This window comes from Erpetoichthys calabaricus, chromosome 3 (genome assembly GCF_900747795.2).
Source record: "Erpetoichthys calabaricus chromosome 3, fErpCal1.3, whole genome shotgun sequence".
Taxonomy (NCBI): Eukaryota; Metazoa; Chordata; class Cladistia; order Polypteriformes; family Polypteridae; genus Erpetoichthys; species Erpetoichthys calabaricus.
In genome coordinates, this window is record NC_041396.2 from 37,141,198 (window position 1) to 37,158,502 (window position 17,305).

General features: G+C 38.8%; 1 protein-coding gene across 1 annotated transcript; it reads left to right on the plus strand.

The window, feature by feature from the left end:
* Positions 1–560: 560 nt before the first annotated feature.
* LOC127527144 (olfactory receptor class A-like protein 1) lies at positions 561–2,148 on the plus strand. The gene has a single exon (XM_051924825.1). The coding sequence runs from the start codon at positions 579–581 to the stop codon at positions 1,548–1,550; it is 972 nt and encodes a 323-aa protein (XP_051780785.1). The 5' UTR covers positions 561–578; the 3' UTR covers positions 1,551–2,148.
* The last annotated feature ends 15,157 nt before the right edge of the window (positions 2,149–17,305 follow it).

Below are 17,305 nucleotides of genomic sequence, written 5' to 3' on the forward strand. Positions count from 1 at the left end.
TAAGTATCAGCATCCTAAAAATGTATTAAGTGGGCTGAATAAATGGCCTTTATTCATATTATAAATATATGACTGTATAAATAATAGTCATTTTCTAACCTGCTTGTCCTGAACAGGGTTGCAGGGGTTTGCTGCAGCCTATCCCAGCTAGCACAGGGTGCAAAGCAGGAAACATTCCCTGGACAAGGCGCCAGTCACACACACGGGCCAATTTAGGATCACCAGTTCACCTCTCCTGCATTTCTTTGGACTGTGAGAGGAAACGAAAGCACCCAAATATGGGGAGAACATGCAAACTACACACAGGGAGGACCCGGACACAAACCCTGGTTTCCTAGCTGTGAGGCAGCAGCAGTACCACTGCGCCATCATGCCACCTCTATTAATAATAGCATTTGTGGAAAGCAGCATTGTACAGATTTTAATCTTGAGTCCTTGTTAGCTAAAAAAAGTTAGACAGAAATTAAAAATTAAGAATAGAACACTTTTTTACTATTTACATTATGAAACGATAATCAGATGATTTTTAAAATTTTTTTTAATTTTTTTGTTTCAGCAGAGACATTGCAGTGGACATCATGGACACCAGAGCTGTGGTCAAGGCTGTTGCTTTTGTAATCCTCACAGTCATCAGCATCCCTTCCAATATGGCCATTTGTTATGCCTTCTTGCATACTCTACTGATCGAGGGCAAGCTCATGACTGCTGATGTCATCCTGTGCCACCTGAGCTTTGCCAACCTGGTAGTGACGCTCACTCGTGGCATTCCACAAACACTCACTGCCTTTGGCTACAAAAACCTCTTTGACGACCTTGGCTGCAAATTCATTGTTCTCTGCTTCCGGACATTTAGAGGTCTCTCTATAAGTCTGACCTGTCTGCTCAGTGCATACCAGGCAGTAGTTATCTCACCAGCCACTTCCAAGATGGCTGTCTTGAAGACAGTAATATCCCAATACCTTGTGCCCTTGGTAGTGTTTCTCTACAAATTTTGCTGTGTGACCAGTGTTTACCCTATTCTTCATGCAGTGTCTAAAGTGGTCAATAACACCATTCCTTTGTACACTTTTAATTTAGAATTTTGTATCATTCCATATCCTGACTACACAGCCTTTATGGCTGCTGGCTTGTCTAACTTCTTCCGAGATCTGATCTTCATTTTGGGGATGACAATCATGAGTGGATACATCCTAGTCCTTCTCTACCAGCACAGCAAAAAAGTGAAGAATATTCGAAGCTCTGACAGAGGCCAATCAGGAGCCAGAGCTGAAACCAAGGCCTCTAGGGCTGTGGTCACTTTGGTAGTTCTCTATGTCATTTTCTTTGGGGTGGACAATGTCATCTGGCTGTATTCTTTGGGTGTTCTAAGGGTGGCACCTATCTTTACTGACTTCCGGGTCTTCTTTTACACACTGTATTCTTCAGTGTGCCCCATTGTGGTCATCATCACAAACCCTAAGGTTAAAGGCAAGCTGAACAGTGTCAAATTAAACAAGCTTGTGTCCACTGCAGGCAGCTGCATGTCAAAGGGACTTAAGGCTAAAAGATGACTATCTCTTATACAAGAGACCAGAAGAATATGAGTCTTTCAACATGGGATCAGTGCTACAGGCTGTTGAAATTACTTGAGCTGAGTGTAAAGGCTATGAAGTCACCTTTAAAGTTAGAATTTAAACTCATCACACAATCATACCACAGTCCACCTTACATTAAATATCCCTCTTGTGAACTCACATGTCAGAGATTTAAAAGGGGACTTGGATCATGGTCACAGCTTGCATTTTACCAGTTAAGCAACATTTAGAAATACATAGCCCAGTCAAGGTCACAGTGGTGCAGTGAATTGTGCTGCTGCCTCATCGATCCAGACACGCTCTCGCTTATCGTCTACAGAAAGTTTGTACTTACTCTTTTTTGTCTGTGTGGGTCTTCCGTTCACATCCCCGAAGATGAGCTTTTAAGATTAACTGGCAAATCAAAATTAGCCCTATCGTGAGTGTTTGTGCCCAATGATTGAGTGGCTCCCTGTGGTGCCTATTTAGGCTCCACATCCCGGTGACCCTGAATTGGTTGAAGCCGGTTTGAGAATGTCCTGTGTCCAGCTTGGGATCAGTAGATGGAAATGTACATTAAGAATAAAGTATACTGACAAAAAACATGTTGCTGGTTTTATTCTGCTAGTAACTTGTATTTTATTATATTTGTTCAACTATGGAGGAATTTCATTATTGGAAAAAGCAAAGAAAATCTTTTTAATGATGTTGACAAGGAGGGCACAGTGGTTCTTCTGTCTGAAACCCCTAAAAACCTGATTCCAATTCCCACCTGGGTCCTACTCTGTATAGAGTTTACATGTAGTTCTTGTATCCATATGGGATTATTTTAAGGCTGGCTCCATTTTGGGAGGCATCAATACACCCACACCTGAACTGTCTCACCACCCTTAGTTTTGGATGAAAGGATTTCTGGGAACACATTCACCAAATTAACTTGCACCCACAGAATTAAGCGAAGCAAATACTAAATGCTTATCTGTCCAACTGATGCTGACTCTATTCTGTCATTCTGTATTTCAGTGCTGCAAGAAAAACACCAGCATTAGTGTTTTAGAACAATCTTTCATCATAGATTTTCAGCTCTAGTGCATTAATGCTCCCTGTTGATTTTATTGTAATTTCAAATCTGTATCGTATGTTTAGTAAGTGAATTGAGCTTCAATTGATAATTGTTGTGGATATTCCTAGAGCAGTGACTCTGACCTATGAGGGACATATTGTCAGATTCTCTGCTTCCAAAACAAAACTCTAAGAACTGCACTAAACACCCCCTGATATGTGACTGTCATTCAGAAGACCTCCATCAAGCTCTTCACCCAGCTAAAAACTCATCCCAACAAAACAGTACAACAAATTCAACAAATCACACTACAAGAAATATAGATGATCTAAAGCAGCACTAAAAGACTAATAATTTGAAACTCTTTGCAACCAATAACAATTTTGTATCCTGCTTCTAACTTAAAAGCTAAATAGTCGGTTCTCATAAGACAAAATTTCAAATATCCTAAAATACTCAAGAAAAGACAGAGTGTGAAAGGCAATGGCTGGGTCTGCAAAATAAAAAGAAAGATTCCTGTCAGTGTGACTAATTGAACTGGAAAAAAATGAAAAAATTCAGATATGAACGTCATTAGGCTTTGCACCCTAGGAACCAAGGTACCTGAACTATTCTATAACATTGCAGTAATTGCTGATCTTTCTGATCATAAAATAGGTCATTACGATAGCAATTGGCAAGAAGAATTCATAATTAATTGTAGAATTACTGTATTTCTCTTGCACGACTTGGCTCAAAAACTAATTAGCACATCGACATCTCATAACAGGCTTAAGTTTCGAGTTTGGTATTTTTCTGTCCAGCCGTTCTAACTCTAGACTGCCCTCAAGAAACTGTGACACACAGACACACCCATCACTGTGATATCAATGTTTTCGGTATCAGGGGACCCTAAAACATCGAGATCTGTCAAAAACCGGAGATTGAAATTTTTGATGAATCTACAGCTTTCAAGCCTCCTCCATGGATGATAGGATATAGAAGGAAGTGGGGGGGGGGTTGTGCATGGTAAGAAAGACCTCACATAGAGGTCACCAGATCAACCTCAAGACTGATGACGAGAGTTAGTCCAAGCAGCCTTCTCAACAAAGCTAATAAAAGGGCCTTACTATGGCCTTCAACCATTGTGTTTGTCACTTCTACCTCCAACACACCTTGGGGTGTTCCAGTACGTTAAGACTTTTGAGCAGAGGTTATCAATAGCACAATGCAATATTAATCATTTAAAAATGTTACTTATTTTATAGCAACAGCCAGAATATTTTCACCCCTCAAAACCTTTGATGTCCCTGTAGAGACTATCCCCTGGGTCCAGCCATGGTTTCTCCAGATAATTTTCTTTTCCATCCCAAAGAAATGTGTCTTACACTGACTGGACACTCTACATTGACCTAATATACATGGCAGCTCATACACATGTGCATGAGAGTGCCCTATGGTGGACAGTTGCCTCTTAGCATGTTGGGTCTGCCTGGTTTCCAGAGTTGATAGAATACACTCTGATGGTCTGCTGGCATAAACTTTGTAAAGCAGAAAGTAGGAAAATTTACAGTATCCAGCCAAAGTTAAAGAAGGTTCTTTGGTAACTGGTGAAAAGAAAAAACAAACACAGAGAAATTATGAAAACTCCAAACTGATGCAAGCCAGATAGGACTTAAACTGTCTCACGTTATTATATGTTATTGGGTCAATGTACAGTCACCAATCAAACTTACAAATGATTATCTGGGACGCAGGAGAAAAAAATTATTTAACAAATGAAATGCTAACACAAACATAGGGAGATCACGCACACTCCAAACGGACAGCATTCAAGCTCAGTCCCATAAGTTCACCATGCAGCCATTCATTTGCTGGGTTGATTACTGATCTACAGAATGGCAGTAAACTGGTGACCACCCTGACACTCCTCTTTCCTCCTAACACTCCTTTGTGGCTTCAGATCTTGAAGGGAATGGAAACCACTGATTTAGAAAAAGTTCACTTTAAAAAATAAGGTTTATTATATTAAATAAGCTTCTATTCTAGTTTCCTAGTTACGGTACAGTTAATAATCATCTTCTTCTTCTTCTTACGGCTGCTCCTGTTAGGGGTTGCCACAGCGGGTCATCTTCTTCCATATCTTTCTGTCCTCTCCACCTTGTTCTGTTACACCCATCACCTGCATGTCCTCTCTCACTAAATCCATAAACCTTCTCTTAGGCCTTCCTCTTTTCCTCTTCCCTGGCAGCTCTATCCTTAGCATCCTTCTCCCAATATGCCCAGCATCTCTCCTCAGCACATGTCCAAGCCAATGCAATCTCGCCTCTCTGACTTTGTCTCCCAACCGTCCAACTTAAGCTGATCCTCTAATGTACTCATTTCTAATCCTGTCCATCCTCGTCACACTCAATGCAAATCTTAGCATCTTTAACTCTGCTACGTCCAGCTCTGTCTCCTGCTTTCTGGTCAGTGCCACCGTCTCCAGCCCATATAACATAGCTGGTCTCACTACCGTCCTGTAGACCTTCCCTTTCACTCTTGCTGATACCCGTCTGTCACAAATCACTCCTGACACTCTTCTCCACCCATTCCACCCTGCCTGCACTCTCTTTTTCACCTCTCTTCCACAATCCCCATTACTCTGTACGGTATAGTTAATAATCATGATCTTTAAAAATAAATTATTTTTTATATAAAAACAATAATAACTAGGATTGTTAAAAAATTCAAACTATTATTAATTAAAACTATATCTGCATAAGCACAGTGGAAAATGTCTGGAAAACAATTAATTTTAACAAGTCAAATTGAAAGTGGGTGGTGAGTTGGTGTAGGAATAGCTTAAAAAATGTAAAGTGTGACTACAGCGGGGGTGGGTGGGTGTTAAATGGCAATGGGTAGCAAAATGGAACACCATTAACAACCAAATACTCATGAAGAAAATAAACACCACAATTTCTGATATTACAAAACTTCAAGAATACTATAACTTGAGTACTTTCAGAAATGAGCAGTGGCGCTTGTGCAGTGGAGCGGTGCAATTTCTTAAACAAACACACAAGTTTGTCAGGTGCAATTTTATTCAAAAAAGTACAGGAGGAACAATGTCTGATCATGTCACCTTTAAAAAGACCTCCAATAAAATAAGGACTAGGTCACACTTACATTTCAGTAAAGTTTTGAATGTCATCAGAAATAAAAGATGGGTCATTGGGGTGCTGCAGGAAGGTAAGTTATATGCTAGTGTTGGCAAACTAAATGGAGTATGTGGCTTCACCATGTCTCAATTACAGCAGACTGGCAGGACAAACGACTGTCCAAGACTTGCATGCCCTCCAGTGACCACAACAAAGCAGTATTGGTAACTTCAGACTAGTCCACCTAAGAGATTGTTTCAGATCTGCTACCCATACTGCTGAAAGTGCCAGTAGACTCAATGACATTATTAGTGACAAGACATTTTGGACAAGCTCCACAGTGCTACCTTGTGCCACTTTCTTTCTATTCCTCACAGCCTACCTTACAGCATCTACCCCTTTGTAAAACCAGCTAAAGAAAGAGACACTCCACTCATACCTCCTCAATGGCTACTCCTACAGCTGGATAATGCCAGGCCACACACTGCTGCTGTGGTCACAACTGCTCTGTGCATATCTGCTTTCTATCTGATATTAACCCATTACAGCAACTTAGGGATGTCCTGGATTTGGAGACATAAATCTCTGCCTGCTAAAGGTGGGCAGCTTCATCAGACCCTTCAGCACCAGCTCTCTGCACCAGTGCTGTCCAGCAGTTGTGGCAGCAGGAGGTGGTTGAACATACAAGATACTGAAGGACTGCACGACAACTCTTGTTCATGTTCATAGTTTATATTATACATTTTCCTGTTGTTTTGTGGTACTGTTCTGTTTTCCTATTATTTGCATTTGTTTATTGTTATGTCAGCAATGAAGGTTGACATTTCAGTACAATTCCTTGAGTATTTAATGTTTTATTTCCTCTTCCTCAATGGAAGCATGCAACATTAAGCTGTACACTAGTTATAGCTTTCCAGCTACTGTGTTAAAAGAACAGACTTTTCCAAGGGAGTTAGTGCCCTCTGCTGAAAATATTGCTCATTTATTTCTCCTAATAAAAGTAATAACATATTTGTACACAGTGGCAATCAAGCATTGGCCCACACACAGACACACACACAGCAAGGGGAAGTTTAGCTGCTGGGTAATGTTATGGCAAAGACAACAACCATTAAACTCTACAAAGAGCCACAGAAGTAGTAAACAGCCTGATGTGACCCACATTAACCACAGCACAAATCTAGCTGGGGAATACTTAACTCTTATTATTTTAAGAAATGATTGAAATAATAATTGATCTTAGTGGATTTGTAGCTTATATGTGGCTTTATATACAGCATGAAATGTCAAAACATTTCAAACAAAATTAAATTGTCTAGTCATTCATGGTGATTTAAAAAAAAATAAGGTTGATGAACTGTTGACCAGATCAGAGTTGGTATCTACCCCAATGCTACCCGTGCAACCATATAACTGAATGAAGTGGGTTCAAAAATGCATGGAAGGGTTAAAATGGATGAAAAAAATATCAGAAATATACTTTGATAATTTTCCTACTACAGTTAGGTCCATAAATATTTGGACAGAGACAACTTTTTTCTAATTTTGGTTCTGTACATTACCACAATGAATTTTAAAAGAAACAACTCAGATGCAGTTGAAGTGCAGACTTTCAGTTTTAATTCAGTGGGGTGGACAAAACGATTGAATAAAAATGCGAGGCAATTAACGCATTTTTTTAACACAATCCCTTCATTTCAGGGGCTCAAAAGTAATTGGACAATTGACTCAAAGGCTATTTCATGGACAGGTGTGGGCAAGTCCGTCATTATGTCATTATATACAGTATACTGTATATGCTGCCGTTCTTTATTATATTCTGTAAGTGCCTTGAGCATGGGAAAGGTGCTATATAAATAAAATGTATTATTATATATTAGTATATATTATTATTATTATTATTATTATTATTATGTCATTATCAATTAAGCAGATAAAAAGCCTGGAGTTGATTTGAGGTGTGGTGCTTGCATGTGGAAGATTTTGCTGTGAACAGACTACATGTGGTCAAAGGAGCTCTCCATGCAGGTGAAAGAAGCCATCCTTAAGCTGCGAAAACAGAAAAAACTATCCGGGAAATTGCTACAATATTACGAGTGGCAAAATCTACAGTTTGGTACATCCTGCGAAAGAAAGCAAGCACTGGTGAACTCAGCAACACATAAAAGACCTGGACGTCCACGGAAGACAACAGTGGTGGATGATCACAGAATCATTTCCATGGTGAAGAGAAACCCCTTCACAACTGCCAACCAAGTGAACAACACTCTCCAGGGGGTAGACGTATCGATATCCAAGTCTACCATAAAGAGAAGACTGCATGAAAGTAAATACAGAGAGTGCACTGCAAGGTGCAAGCCACTCATAAGCTTCAAGAATAGAAAGGCTAGATTGGACTTTGCTAAAGAACATCTAAAAAAGCCAGCACAGTTCTGGAAAAACAGTCTTTGGACAGATGAAACCAAGATCAACCGCTACCAGAATGATGGCAAGAAAAAAGGATGGAGAAGGCGTGGAACAGCTCATTATCCAAAGCATACCACATCATCTGTAAAACACGGTGGAGGCAGTGTGATGACTTGGGCGTGCATGGCTGCCAGTGACACTGGGATACTAGTGTTTATTGATGATGTGACACAGGACAGAAGCTGCCAAATGAATTCTGAGGTGTTCAGAGACATACTGTCTGCTCAAATCCAGCTAAATGCAGTCAAATTGATTGAGCAGCGTTTCATGATACAGATGGACAATGACCCAAAACATACAGCCAAAGCAACCCAGGAGTTTATTAAAGCAAAGAAGTGGAAAATTCTTGAATGGCCAAGTCAGTCACCTGATCTTAACCCAACTGAGCAGGCATTTCACTTGTTGAAGACTAAACTTCAGACAGAAAGGCCCACAAACAAACAGCAACTGAAAGCCGCTGCAGTAAAGGCCTGGCAGAGCATTAAAAAGGAGGAAACCCAGCATCTGGTGATGTCCATGAGTTCAAGACTTCAGGCTGTCATTGCCAGCAAAGGGTTTTCAACCAAGTATTAGAAATGAACATTTTATTTCCAGTTATTTAATTTATCCAATTACTTTTGAGCCCCTGAGATGAAGGGATTGTGTTAAAAAATGCTTTAGTTGCCTTACATTTTTATGCAATTGTTTTGTTCACCCCACTGAATTAAAGCTGAAAGTCTGTACATCAACTGCATCTGAGTTGTTTCATTTAAAATTCATTGTGGTAATGTAAAGAACCAAAATTAGAAAAAAGTTGTCTCTGTCCAAATATTTATGGACCTAACTGTAGATAGCAGAGCCCTGGAGATTTTATTAAAGCATTTTAACTTTATCTAATTGAGTGAGATTAGAGCTAATTTCAGACTTAAGGGTAAATACTGTTAAACAGTAATGATTACCACCAAACCTATTGTTCGAAAAAGAAAATATTGTGCTGATTTAACACATTACTCTTACCTGTTCCTCCTCATGCTCTTGAATTGGCTGTACCAGCCCTTAACTTCCTTTTTCTTGCTCCTTCTATTGCCACTGTAAATCACACGAATAGGCACTATAGTTTGCATGCGGAACCAATATACTTCAAATACAAAGCTGTGAAAGCATGCATTTTTAAAAACAGTTTGATTCATATGCAAAATCAATATAATAGCACACACAAAACCAGTGCAAGAATCACAAGTAATCGATCTTTGTGCATTAATAAAACCAGAGACTTCATATGTGAAACTGATATACTGTATTACCTACATGAAGCAAAAATCAGATATACATAAAACCAATATAGTGCACATACAGAACCATTGCAATGTAAGCAGACCAGTAGTATATGAACGTCAGCCAATACAGTTCGTACGCAAACTGATAGTATATAAGCGTAAACTGAAACAATTCACTCACAAACCAATAACAAACACACATGGACCAGAGATATATATATTCAAATCAACATAGTTCATATTGTCACAAGAATAACCAAGAGACGTTGGGAAGGTTTGGGACAGCCACCTGTATAATATTTTACAGCTGTAAAATCTGTCAAAAGACAAAAACATGTTCACACAACTGAGTCCAAAACAGAACTGTGTATCACCTTTAAGATGGCGGGCTTTTAAACCCTTACGGGGGAAGTGATGTCATCAGGACCGGAACCAGAAGTGACATCATTGGCTACCCCAGAACATGGTCTGTAAGGAATTGAGAGAGAGAATTAGCTCACTTTGCCACCCCCTGGTCCGGCATGGAACTACATTTATTCAGGCCCTTTGGTTGTCCCCTAAACACGCGTGTGTGACAATATGTACACCAGTACTATACATATAAAAACCGATATATTTCATACACAAACTGTTAATATAGAGACACAAACCAAAATAGTTTGTATGAATTAAACCTGTTTTGTACACGCGCAAACCACTCAAGTATGCAAGCAAACTGATAGTAAATACTCCAAAAACAATAGCATGAACATGTAAACCAATTGATTACACACAAAACAAAAATATATGATTTATGTTGGTCTAGCCTTGCCAGATTAGAAAATTAGAAATACGGGACACTCTTAAAATCTCTCTCTCTATTACTATATATATAAATGTATACATGCCCCCTACACACCCAGACCAATATATTATATAAAAGTAGAGACATAAGTTTAAAACATAAAGCAAGGATTTTAATGGGTTATGAGGAAAACAAAAGTAAAATCATTTGAAAATTATTTAATACAAGCTAAAAAAAAATTCTGTAAAAGTGAAATAATTTGAAAATATTTATTTAATACAGACAACAGAGAAATATTATTATTATTTAATACAGGCAGTTAGAAAAAAAGTGGGCCGTGGCAAGTAGTAACAGCACACTTTGTTGACAGTCACTGTATGCTGCAATGCTGATACAGAACTGCACAGCAGTGCGGCTGGAGAGCAAAACAGTAAGAGTGTCGCTGTCCTCAGCCAACCATAGCAACTGAACAAGTTGCAAACAGGCAGCAAACACTCGTTTCCTCGTTACATTTGGGTTACTTTCATCAAGAGAATCTGAGAAAAGAACGTATAATTACTTATAAAGTTACAACTAAGTACCGTAAGAAGGTAGTAAAAATATATTTTTATTACAAAATTTGACAGGGGACAAAATTATCAAACATGGGACATGTCCCATATATAAGGGATGTCTGGCAACCCTGTGTTGGTCCTTGTTTTGTCCCTCATATGCAACATTGTTTAAAATGACACTCAGTTTTGTTTTCATCCTCTCCTTTGCTCCTTATGCCCAGGGCATCGAGTGTGTGTCCTATAAGTGAGCCTGTCCTTTTAATTGACTTATTGATTTGGTAGGCCTTTCTTGAAGTGATGGATTATATATACGATCACACATGTGCGCTTGATAGATTGCTTGAAGACTCATCTAGGACACTGTCACCTAATGCTTCTCCTCCTTTTCTTCCTACAGACTGAATGACTGCCAGTCAACCTGACGCCACTTCCAGGCTCCCGTCTCCTGAAGCTACCCCGTCCAGTCTGGCTCCTTCTTAAGAAACAACATCGCCATCTTCACGTCAGTCAAGTTCTGACTGATGTCTGAAAGACACTCTTTGCTTGTTTGTTTTTGCATTGCTTCTTTTTTTGTTTTTTTCCTTTTGCACATCAAATATACGGGGTTTGCCTCCAAGGTGCTCCAACTCTCTCTAAGTATCTTATTGATTTTGTTACTATATATTAGAAACATATATGATATTGACCTTTGTGTTAATATGTGTTTAATGTTCAAACGTTATATACATAGGTGCTACCCTATTATATTTGCAAATCAGTGTAACTGCTCTGTTCTTGTGCTACATACAAATATAAAGAATAAAATTATATTTATAATTATTCTCACATTATTTCTGAAAAAAAAAAAAACAATCAAAAGTTTCAAGCTAAATTCTTAACACATTAGCATATAGTAATCAGTTACGCAATTAATCAAAGAATTATACCTGAACTTATAATGACATTATTCATTAATGCAATTAAAATCAGTGAGAAGAAATCCAAAGGCATCACAGCAGGCGTCCCTGTAATGTCCTGGGATTCCTCATTGCCATGACAGAGCAAAACAGCAGGGAAGACACACCAGTAAGTCAACAAAACTCCAACAATCTTGTATGACTCGAATGTGTAGTTACTGCACTTAAAACCACAAGGGATGCTAATTTACACTCGCGCTAACTGGACCTAATCTAGAATTTCAGACACCTTTCTATTCTCTCTATGCATAATTAAATTTCTGCAATCATCCATAGGCATATTGGTGTTACGCTTTCTCAAAGGCTGTCAATAAAAATTTGATCACAAAAATGCTTAATGTTATAGACTACAGTAAAACTAGACAAAATTATAGTAAAACTGACAAGAACGACTTTAATACAGCACTACAAAGGTGAGTACACTTTACAGAAACAAAACTCTCTCAAATATGGACAACAAAAACAACAAAATAGGAACTGAATTTACATTTTCAATGTGAGATTAAACAAATCTGGATCTTTTTGTGCATGCATTATGTCCATCTGTAAATTGTAAAGCTGACAATTGTATTTTACCCATGAACTTTTTAGAGCCCTCTGAACCTGCACCCACAGAAGACAGCTAAACAATAATAAACTGAACTTAAAGAACAGCTGCTACTGGGGCTTGTTTTTAATGAACATTCTCTTCAGGCTTTATCACACTAGTTAATGGGGTCTCCTATTAGTAAACAGAGGCTCCATCACTTTTCAGAGTGACAATCTACATTAAAATATACAGTAAGTTATTTTACTGCTCAATTAAGTAGTTTTAAAAACAAAATATAAATGCTTATATTAATATTTTTTTAATCGTTTATTCGCCATATACAAATTCTTGTTTTAGGAATTTGTCTTTTTAGCGTACCACAACTTGCTCTCCAGAAACACACAGAGTTTTGGGGTCAGAGCGCAGAGTCAGCTATTTGTACAGTGCCCCTGAAGCAATTACAGGTTATGGTCCTTGCTCTAGGGCCCAATGGGGCAGCATTCCTTCTGGCACTGCCAGGATTCAAACTGGCAACCTTTGAGTTACCAGCCCAGATCCTTTAGCTAGAGAGCCACCACTTTGAGGAGGGTAAATTAAAAAATTTCCACAATAATGTTTTTACTTTTTTATACAACTGGCTGCATCAGTAGCTGTGCATGTGTGTGAGTTTTATCTGTCTAAAGCCTTGGCATGTTTTACCACTGTTAATATGGCCGCTTCCCTATTCACAGGCCCAGCTCCAGGGATTTTTTCACCTGGACTAAGCACCCCCAAAATATCATGTCAAGTTCCCCACCCACATGGTCAGGAATATTTTTACTTCATGGATTGTTGGGGGTTTATCACACCACTATACTCCGTAGGAATTCAGATACACCCCTTACCATTATGGTTTAGAGCACAGGTGTCGAAACTCCAGTCCTGGAGGGCCACAGTGGCTGCATGTTTTCATTCTAACCATCTTCTTCATTAGTAACCAGTTTTTGCTGCTAATTAACTTCTTTTGCTTTAGTATTAAATAACTTGACTCAGGCCCCTTAGTTGTCTCTTTTTTCTTAATGAGCAGCCAAACAATAATGAGACACAAAACAAGCTGCCATATGACCAGCTCACCTGTGCCCATCACACAATATCTCAAAAATAAAGAAAGGTGAGGATCTCCGTGATTGTTGATCTGCTCAGGTCACCAAAACATTTTGACGGTGTTCTTAGAAAAAATAGAAAATCAACAGTTTTGGAAATGTCTGATGTGGCAGAATGAGAGCAGCAACAACCCGTGGAATTAAATAATGGGCTTAATTAATAGCAAGAATTGGCTTCTCATTAAGAGATTGGTTGGAGTGAAATTGAATGGAGTTTTAAATCCCAATTAAGCTGGTCATCTGTTGGCTCGTTTCACATCTCATTTCTCTTTGGCTGTCATTTAATGAAGAAAAGAATCAATTCAGAGGACTGAGTCCTTAAAAACAAGGCTATTAAAATGAAGGGAAAAAAGAGTTAATTAGCAGTGAAAACTGGTCACTGATTAGGAAAAGGGTTAGAATGAAAACCTGCCCTCCAGGCCCAGAGTTCAACACCCATGGTTTAGAGCAAGGGGTGGAGCCATCTATCCATTTGTACCAATGAAGAGCAATGTGCAGTTAATCTTTGTTTTAGTCTTAAGGAGTATCAGAGGCACAGATCTGCTGCTGACTTTCAAAATGGTGTGGAAACAATGTAATGTGTCTATACATGGATGGAGAAGTCCAAAAATGACCATACAAGTGTCAAACATTAACAACAATTGAGTTACCCAACATCTGCATCTGCAACTACTGTCGATATTTGTCTGTGACATGGTTGTGACAAACAGGTATGTGACAGTTGAACAAAGTGAGTAAATCACTTAGAAGACTACTGTTTTCTATGTAGGAAAGTGATATCCAGTAAACTATGTACATGTCTTTTGTGAATACTTTTTAAATTACTCTCATAACATTCTCAAACTGGCTTAATATAACTAATATTTCCAGAAGGTAAGAATCTATTATAGTAGCATCAGGTACAAGGAAAGAATCAGCTCTGGACAGGGTGTCAGTCTATCACAGGCCCCACTCACACCAAGAGACAATTTAAAGTTAAACATATTTCAAGAATGTAGGAAAACTAGAGCACCTGGACAAAATGTACACAAACTCAGAAAGAACATGCAAACTCCACACGGACAGAGACCCCACTGTAAATATGAATGTCATCTCTCTGAGTATATATATATATTATATAAAACATTACTTCTATTTATTATGTATTTTATGTTCATATATTTTATTTCTATTTATGTTTTATGTTAATTTGTTCTATTTTTGTAAAGCACTTTGGCAACAGCATTACTATGTTTGTTTTAAATGTGCTATATAAATAAATTGACATTGACATTGACATATATTGCATTCGTAGTCTGAGTCTCGACGACCTGAATTATGTGGGTGGTTACCTACCAGGTAACACTTGTGGTTGGTCTACCATTCGGCAAACATCCGCCACAGTGCCCTCTTTCAGTTGCGAGAAGCCCACGCAATTTAGGTCGTCGAGGTTGCTGACATCCGAGGTTCAATTCCCCGAGAGGGGAGCAGTAGAGTGTGTACGCCTGATGAGCCCAAATGAGGGCGAAACACGTGTCGCATACTTTGCTTAATTTGACAGTAAAACTATGCAGCATTCCATGATCTGCTTCTCGCAACTGAAAGAGGGCACTGTGGCAGATGTTTGCTGAATGGTCGACCAACCACAAGCGTTACCTGGTAGGTAACCACCCACACAATTCGGGTCGTTGAGACTCAGACTACGAATGCAATGAATGTAATTACTCCAGACCTACAGGCTGTCAAATAAACGAACCACACACCGTGGCGCAGTGTAAAGGGACTTCGTCTCTGACGCTGACATCCGATTCCCCGAAAAGGGAGAAGTAGAGTGTGTATGCCTGATGAGCCCAAATGAGGGCGAAACACGTGTCGCATACTCTTTGCTTTATTTGACAGTAAAACTATGCAAGATATATATATATATATATATATATATATATATATATATATATATATATATATATTCTGTGTACATTATACACTGTGTATATTATATAAATTAATAAACTGTATATATTGTACATGCTGTGAACACCAGGGGGCGCTCCAGCTCCCCAACACCCAACACAACCAGGCATAGACACAAGGTAAAGGGCACAAAGGTTTAATGTGGGAAACTCCTTAAACCAAGTGTTTCCCACTCCAGCCACAAGAACAAATATGCACATGCACAATAGCACAACTCTTTTATTCTTTCTCTCACTTGTCACTGCCTCCTCTCACAAGCCTTAACCACTTCATCCTGACCCGTCAACACTTCTGGGTGAGGCAGAAACCCCATAACATAGGGACTCTCCAATCCTGCAGCACCCCCTGGAAGCCCCCATAGGACCCAACAGGATTGTCTCCTGGGACTACAATACCTGGCATGCCCTGAGGGCACCTATGTGGGGATCCGAGCCTGGACTAGCTGTCATTTAGCATCCTGGGGGAGGTAAAGCCCTGTGTAAGCTGTCTCCCACTGTCCTTCCATTCTAAGGGCATCCCTGCCGGGTAAGGATGCCGGCCATCGCTCACAATCATACAGTTAGGGACTCCAGAAGAGAAACAGAAATTAATAGCTGAAAGGATATGGTACATTAAGACACTGCTGGTGTGCCTATTTGTCAGACAAAAGAACAAGAAAATGAATCCTCATGCTTATATCAGACCTTCAATTTATTACAGTGTGGGCACTTTTAATTGGGCCTGGTTTGTGTAAGGCAGTGGCGGAATGATACATGGCGATAACATGAGGTTTATGGATCTTATTTCTCATTGGCAATTTCAGCACTGCAAAGGAAACAGACAGGTCTCTGGATTCTTCAGAAATCCTTTTCCTTAATTTCATCGTTATCTTGAATGGGCTTGTGTAAAAAGTCACACCTAACAATATTTTACCAGTAATAGCTCAGTTTATGAAGCACAGATGCATGTGAGTGAACCTGAATGATATTTTGCCAGAAGAAAAATGTAATGTGAAAATAATGAAGGCCATCATAACTTCTGAACATAATGATGGGGTTGTGCTAGAATATTTCTGTAAAACATTATAATTTTGCTTCTTCAAAAACAAGACCATAGCTTTTAAAACTCTCTATTGAGTAATATAAAAGTAATTATTTACATTTTTGACTAATTCAGGATGAGATATCGTCCATTGTACAATGGTGATTATTGGTAAAACAATTAACATATTTCAATGCACTTCCACTCCTACACTAGCACAAGTCAGGATACAATAGTGGATGTGACACCAGGCCTTTTAATGGGACTTTCACACATATGTAATGGGAAATGTAATAAGCTCACCAGAAAAAAAATAGTCACCACTGGCTAAAATGTATTTAACAACTTGTAACTCCTCTGTGTGATTGAAATACAGCTGCAATTCTGTCTGACATGGAGACCACCAGTTTGTGGATGTAGGCAGCATTCATTTCCATTCACTGTTCCAGGACCAAATCCCACTATTCAGACAGTTTGTTAGCCGGTAATTCACTTGTTACTCCATATAGTCCCACATATTTTTATGGGATTTAAATATGAGGTTTGGAGCTCCAAGTAATATGACATCAGTGCAAAGCTATATGAAACTACAAAAAGTACTACATCATGAAAACAAAAATAATGTTATATCTTTATTTGTGTTAATCCACTGTCAAATCATTAATTGACAAATAGTATTTAATTCCTTTTTAGATTATAAACATTTTTAGCCTATGTGGCAAAAAAGATAAAAACTTAAAGTTCTCAGGCTGTTGTACACCCACGCTGGTTCATACTGCTGTAGACTTTCCAAACACAATAATGGCATGTCTCTAAACTGTGAGATAAATCTAAAGTTCTTCAAGGTGAACAGCTAGGATCTGAGTGATACTGTAAAAGACAGGAACACTACTCACTGAACCACTATGGTATA